At 38.2% G+C, this 7,361-nt stretch overlaps 1 protein-coding gene across 1 annotated transcript in view; it reads left to right on the top strand.

Moving 5' to 3' along the window:
- Positions 1-537: 537 nt before the first annotated feature.
- GFRAL (GDNF family receptor alpha like) overlaps positions 538-7,361 on the top strand; it is a 61,154-nt gene continuing 54,330 nt past the window's right edge. Inside the window, exon 1 of the mRNA XM_055121305.1 lies at positions 538-640. Coding sequence (XP_054977280.1) covers positions 538-640 — 103 coding nt within the window. The remainder of the gene's footprint in view (positions 641-7,361) is intronic.

Below are 7,361 nucleotides of genomic sequence, written 5' to 3'. Positions count from 1 at the left end.
ATATTTCTAGAATGTCAAATGTATAGGATAATTTTACTTATAAACCTTTTAAAAATATATGTGCTTTAAAATTCGTCAGGTCAGGGATCAGAGGATATTACAGTGAGTAAGGTGCTGGCCCTGCACCTGGCTGACCTGGGTTCATTCCTCAGAACCCGGTTTGGACCCTGAGTCGAGCTAGTAGTGATCCCTGAACACAGAACTAGGACTAAGCCCTAGTACTGGCGGCTGTTGTGCCCAAAACAGCAGGAACAGAAATGTTTAGAGGAGGCGCCCTTCATTCTGGATCAGCCGTGTCTCCACGGTGGTGCATGAGTTTTCCCGATAGCACTCCGCCCTGCGGGTGTCTTATGTTCTTTAGAGCATAAGTTTCCTTTGCTTTGGTGTTTCTCCTTTCTCTCTACGGTCCCACATTCTCCTTAGGTTTACTATCCTCCCTCAATCAACTATTTGACTTCACCTAAAAAATATCACAGGACGAAGTCTTTGGGCTATCAATGACACAGAAGCATTGGAGACGTTCTCTTGTAGGCAGCGATGCAGCCGCTGCCTGCTCTTTGGGGAGAAGCAGGTTCGGCCACGGCGCTCCCCAGTCCTGCCAGCCCGGCCCTCATGAGGGCCCAGCGGCTGTCCCTGCACGGTAAAGGTCAGCATCGCTGCAGTTTTGAACATTATAACTACTGTGCCTCCACTTGACAGGAAATGGTGCACTCCGTTTCTCTTTCGTAATGTACTACTTGATCAATTTAACATTAAGCAGTTCACCGAGCATGCTGCCTTCCCCCAGTCTCCCCATCAGACCCCGTTCCCATGCTTTATCCACGTGGCTTTCCTCCCCTACCCTCAGTTCTCTTGGCCGCCTCCATCGATGACACTGGACATCAAGTAGAATAAGTTCCATATGGCAAGATTACCGCCCTGAGACACTGGCTTTGAAGAGACACGGGGATGCATGCCTGAGCTTGACTGTCTTCCCACCTAATGGAAGGAACAGCCACAAAAGAAGCAGCGAGGGCTGCATGGGGGGGGGGGGGGATTGTGATAAGTGTTTTGGGAGAGTGTACAGTAGCAGAGTGAGGAGAAGCAGAAGGACAGACCTCCGAGGCTTCAAATCCTGAAATCGGATCTCTCAGCTGTTTCATGATTAGGCCAACAAATCTCAAGTTTTAGTCATTTTTGCTGGCTTAAATAAAAGAAAAAGGTTATTTTAGAAACGGTTATAATACAAGTTTAATGTCTCAGTTCCTTTGAAAGGAAATAATTGATTTGATGGCATTATTATTTTGTGAATTATTAAATCGATGGGTGTAATATGCTGGTATTCAGTTGCTATGTAAAGCTCTTGTATGTGTTTAATATACAATCATGAATACAAAGCAAAACAAGCTGAGGATAGATCTCTAATTCATTCAGATTCCTTTATTAAAATACCAGAGATTGGCCAGCTTATATGCAAAACAAATTTATTTCCCGTTGTTCTGGAGGCTGGGACTCTAAAGTGCAGGTGTCAGCACTGTCAGAATTCGCTGGGGCATCTTTCTGACTCTTACCCAGCATCCTGTGTCGGGACCAAATGGAAGGAGGGCTGGGGGATCTCTCTTCACCCTCTTTTATAAGATTAGATTCTTGAAAGTTCCACCCACACTAGTTAAGCTTCTTCCAAGAGCTTTACATGATAATATCATTATTTAATATTTGAGGTCTAGAATTATAAATTTGTGGGGGCAGATGCCACAAATATTCAGACCTCCGTAAGTGAGGATGATCTTTCCTGTGGAACAGAGCATTTTTGCAGCACCATAAAGAGCAATGTATAGAGTCTTTGTATTCATAGGGTTTGAGTGTGGTCACTGAAAGGGCCAACCCTTCATTCCTATTATTTGTTTGGTTTTGGATATACACCTGGTTATATTCAGGGCTTACTCCTGGCTCCGTGCTCAAGGATCACTTGACAGTGCTCAGGCAACTGTATGGGGTGCTGGAGGTAGCACCTGAGCCAGTCATGGGCAGATTAAGTGCCTTACCTCTATCTCTCCAACCCTTGAAAGGACCAACATTTTAGGGTGGTGGAATTTGTGGTACATCTAAAGGACAATTCTTTTTTGGGAAAACGAAGTATACCAGTTTAGGGTGGAACTCAAGTCCCCATGAATCTTCCTAAGTTGCTTATATATTTTCCCTCCATGTTCCAAATGGCATAAAATTTTCCTAGTAAGGTCAATTATTGAACTAGAAGTGGAGCATGTTCAAGTGGCTAGAAAAGTTGGGGATTCTAGTTGGGACTATTTTACACAGTTTACTGTTCTAGCTGAGAATAAAAAAACAGCACTTTCTCGTGAAATGCCAAATATGTGTTATTTCTAAAAATCTGGCTTGCGGGCATTTTTGGACATATAATATCTGTGATAAGTACACTCAGGAGAAAAGAATTGAATTTATATCTAATTAGGAAAGTTTACAGCAGGAAAGATGGTGAGGAAATGGTAACGTAGGAAAATGACTTGAATAAGTAATGATTTTAGGAAGCAAGAACAGGAGCTGAAACCTTCTTCGGGCCAGTTCCTTTGAAGGAGTAAATACCTGCCTTTCTTCCAGAGAAACAACCCTAAGATCTCTGCCATGATAGCTTTCATCTTTCTGGGTAAGTAATCTGTTCTTATGATTTATTTGGATTCATAGGAACATCAATTCTTCTTGAACTAAATGCTGTGCTCTTGAGATAACATTGCTGATTAAGCTAATAGGGTCATACAATATGAAATATTGCTACTGCAAATTTATGTTTAACATGTTTATTATTTTGAAAAAGTACACACTAAGTTGACTTATTTTTAAATGAAATGAACATTGTAAAAGTTGCATTAATTACTCAAGTTACCTCTGCTTTGTTCTATGGAAGAATCCAATTGCTTTGAATTATTTATTAGGGCCTATGAAATTCAAATGTATATGAATCTTTTAGAAATGGAACCTTACAGAACCTAGTTATCAGCTTTAGTTTGACCACTTAAAATTATTTTTAATTATGTTAACATAGAATTCATTTAAATAACTCAGTTCCTTTACTTTAATGTGGTAATATTTGTTTAAGTAAGGGCCATTAGTAGAGTAGAACAACTTATCACCACATTAAATGTTGCACTTTCAGTTAGTTTTGTAACCAAGGTGTAAACTTAACCCTCTTGAATTGGGCACTATGAACTTACTATCAGATGTCAGGGAAACTATATACATAAAGTCAGATCCATTAAGATTACTTGATATATGCAGTAATGGACAATTCAGAATACTTCCTTTAGCATTTAGTAGAATTCATAAATTAAATTTATCATAGTTGTAGACTGAAAGTAAATATTAACAAGCAAGTCATTCTAGCAAAGCTAGTGTACTTTAGGCTTACTCTATGTTATAGAATGTAGATTAATTAGAACCTAATTGTGAGCAATAAAACATTATTCCACATTCTAGTAAATGTATCTGAAGAGAAAATAAAATCAAGGAAAATTCAGACAAGAAGAAAATAAATATATATAATTTAGTATCCCAAAATTGTGTTCCTTGTTATTTTTATCACATTTAAAAGTAGCATTTCTTAATTTCTAGTCAGTATTACAAAGAGAAATCTAGGATACAGTTTTTAACAGCTCAGACAACAATATTATAAGACACAAAAAATTCACTGCAACCTCATTTTGATCTTATTGAAATAGGAACAATGGTCTATCATCTTTATCTTTTGCTGCTAAATAAGCCTTAATACTAAATTTTATGAAGAAACTAAGACTGGTAGCACCATATTTGCGCTATTTCATAATAGAACCAATATTTCCAACAGTGCATTCTTATAACAATTCTTTAGCCTCATCTAAATAGACATTTTGAAGCAGAGAGCTCAATAATAAAAAAACAATGTGGGACATAGAGATTTTTAAAACACAGAAGTGAAGTCTACGTATCTTTTTATCTTTGTATTTTTTAGGGAGGGTGCTGGAAGGGGTGCTGCTTCCCATGGTACTCAGTACTCCTGGATCTGTGCTGAAGGTACCACTCCTGGCAGTAGTCAGGGGAAAATATGTGGTACTAGGTATCAAACCCATGTTGGTTGCCTGTAAGGCAAGCACTTTACCTACTGCACCATCCAACTCAATGTCTATCTTTGAAAAGAGTGATAGAATGAACAATATTCTCCATCAATTTTATTTAAAAATAGTACATATTTCCTCTAAACATTCTAAGAGAACTTTTATTTTTTTATTTATTTATTTTTTTATTTTAATTTTTTTATTGAGTCACCATGTGGAAAGTTGCAAAGTTTTCAGGTTTAAATCTCAGTTATACAATGCTCGAATACCCATCCCTTCACCAGTGCACATATTCCACCACCAAGAATCCCAGTATAGCTCCACCCCGCACCCCCACACCCGTAACCCCCCATGCCCCTAGCCCCCCCACCCTTAGCCCACCCACCTGTGTAACTAATAAATTTCACTTTACTTTCACTTTGATTGCATTCACTATTTCAACAAAATTCACTATTATTGTTTGGAGAGTCTCTCCCCTAAAGTCAGACCTGCTGAAAAGGAAGCATTAGATAATTTGTTTTCTGTTGCTGAGGATGAAGAGGTATGAGGTCGAGTGACCACACTTAGTGGTCTCTTGGTTTTGGGTTTCTGTATTTTAGTAACTAAGTCCAGAGAGATATCTGCCAGAAGTTGCATCATTGCCAACTTGTACTTCTCAGTTACATTATATTCCACATATGAGTGCAATCTTTCTATGTCTGTCTCTTTCTTTCTGACTCATTTCACTCAACATGATACTTTCCATGTTGATCCATTTATATGCAAATTTCATGACTTCATGTTTTCTGACAGCTACATAGTATTCCATTGTGTAGATGTACCAGAGTTTCTTTAACCAGTCATCTGTTTTTTGGGCACTCTGGTTTTTTCCATATTGTGGCTATTGTAAACAGTGCTGCAATGAACATAGAAATGTAGATGTCATCTCTACTATATCTTTTTGCCTCTCTGGGATATATTCCCAGGAGTGGTATTGCTGGGTCAAATGGAAGCTCAATTTCTAATTTTTTGAGAATCGTCCATATTGTTTTCCAAAAGGGCTGAACCAGTCGGCATTCCCACCAGCAGTGAAGAAGAGTCCCTTTCTCCCAGCATCCACGCCAACACCGGTTGTTTTTGTTTTTTGGGATGTGGGCCAGTCTCTGTGGTGTGAGATGATATCTCATGGTTGTTTTGATCTGGATTTCCCTGATGATTAGTGATGTGGAACATTTTCTCATGTGCCTCTGAGCCATTCGAATTTCTTCTTTGGGAAAGTTTCTGTTCATTTCATCACCCCATTTTTTGATCGGGTTGGCAGTTTTCTTCTTGTGGAGTTCAACCAGTGCATTGTATATCCTTGTTATCAACCCTTTATCGGATGGGTACTGCGTAAATATCCTTTCCCACTCTGTAGATTGTCTTTGTATTTTGTTCACTGTTTCTCTTGAGGTGCAGAAGCTTCTTAGTTTGAGATAGTCCCATTTATTTATCTCTGTTTTCACTTGCTTGGCCAGTGGCGTGTCAACTTTGAAGATAACTTTGGCTTCAATGTCGTGGAGGGTTTTGCCGACCTTGTCTTCAATGTACCTTAGGGATTCTGGTCTGATGTTGAGGTCTTTAATTCATTTTGATCTGACTTTTGTACAGGGTGATAGGAGGTCTAAGCCCACTTTTTTGCACGTAGCTGTCCAGTTTTGCCAGCACAATTTGTTAAACATGCTTTCCTTGCTCCACTTTGCCTTTTTTGCTCCCTTATCAAAGATTAGGTGGTCATATATTTGGGGGGATATGTCAGAGTATTCAACCCTGTTCCATTGGTCTTCAGCTCTGCCTTTGTTCCAGTACTAAGCTGTCTTAATGACTACCGCTTTGTTAATTAGAGTTGGAAGTTGGGGAGGTTGATTCCTCCCATTTTCTTTTTCCCAAGTATTGCTTTAGCTATTTGTGGGGGCTTATTGTTCCATATGAATTTCAGGAGCGCTTGCTCCATTTCTTTGAAGAATGACAAGGGTATCCCTATAGGGATTGCATTGAATTTGTACAATGCTTTGGGGAGAATTGCCATTTTGACAATATTAATTCTTCCAATCCATGAGCAGGGGATATTTTTCCATTTCCTCGTGTCTTCTTTTATTTCCTGAAGTAGCGTTTTGTAGTTTTCATTATACAAGTTCTTTACCTCCTTAGTTAAGTTGATTCTGAGGTATTTGATTTTTTGAGGCACAATTGTGAACGGGCTAGCTTTTATCATGTCGCTTTCTTCTCTCTCACTATTTGCATATAAGAAAGCCATGGACTTTTGGGTATTTATTTTATAGTCTGCAACTTTACTATACGAGTCTATTGTTTCTAGGAGTTTCTTGGTAGAGGTTTTAGGGTTTTCTAAGTATAATATCATATCATCAGCGAATGGTGAGAGCTTGATTTCTTCCTTTCCTACCTGAATGCCCTTAATATCTTTTTCTTGCCTAATCGCTATTGCAAGTACTTCCAGTACTATATTGAACAGAAGAGGAGAGAGTGGGCATCCTTGTCTTGTCCCTGTTCTCAGAGGGAAGGGTCTTAGTTTTTCCCCATTGAGGATGATGCTTGCCATAGGCTTGTGGTAGATGGTTTTTACTATATTGAGGAAGGTCCCTTCTATACCCATTTTGGCGAGAGTTTTCATCCTAAACGGGTGCTGGATCTTGTAAAATGCTTTCTCTGCATCTATTGATATGATTATGTGATTTTTATCTTTTCTTTTGTTGATATGATGGATTATGTTGATTGATTTCCAAATGTTAAACCGTCCTTGCATCCCTGGGATGAATCCCACTTGGTCGTGGTATATGATCTTTTTGATGAGATGTTGAATTCTGTTTGCTAATATTTGGTTGAGAATCTTCGCATCTGTGTTCATCAGGGATATTGGCCTGTAGTTTTCTTTTTTTGTGGTGTCCTTGTTTGCTTTTGTTATTAGGGAGATGTGAGCCTCATAGAAACTGCTTGGGAGGGTTTCTGTTTCTAAGAGAACTTTTAAAACTCTGAGGTTAAATACATAACTACCTGTTATAGTCAGCAATGAATAAATTTTAGAAAGCCAGAGAATTTTTATCATTGAAATAATTTTCCTAATTTGATTTGTTACTTCATTTGAATGAGAAGGGGCAGAAAATTATGTGTAATAATGTTTTATCAATAAAAAATTTAACCTAAAATTTTAAAATAAAGTGAAAAATAAACATATCTTTATGTATAATTAATAAATAATCATAAACTGAGATAAGATTAGGTATTTTTTAAAAATTCAATGCA

The sequence above is a fragment of the Sorex araneus genome, chromosome X (assembly GCF_027595985.1).
Source record: "Sorex araneus isolate mSorAra2 chromosome X, mSorAra2.pri, whole genome shotgun sequence".
NCBI classification, from domain to species: Eukaryota; Metazoa; Chordata; class Mammalia; order Eulipotyphla; family Soricidae; genus Sorex; species Sorex araneus.
Note: the sequence above shows the minus strand (reverse complement) of the source record. Positions and strands in the feature narration are given on the sequence as shown.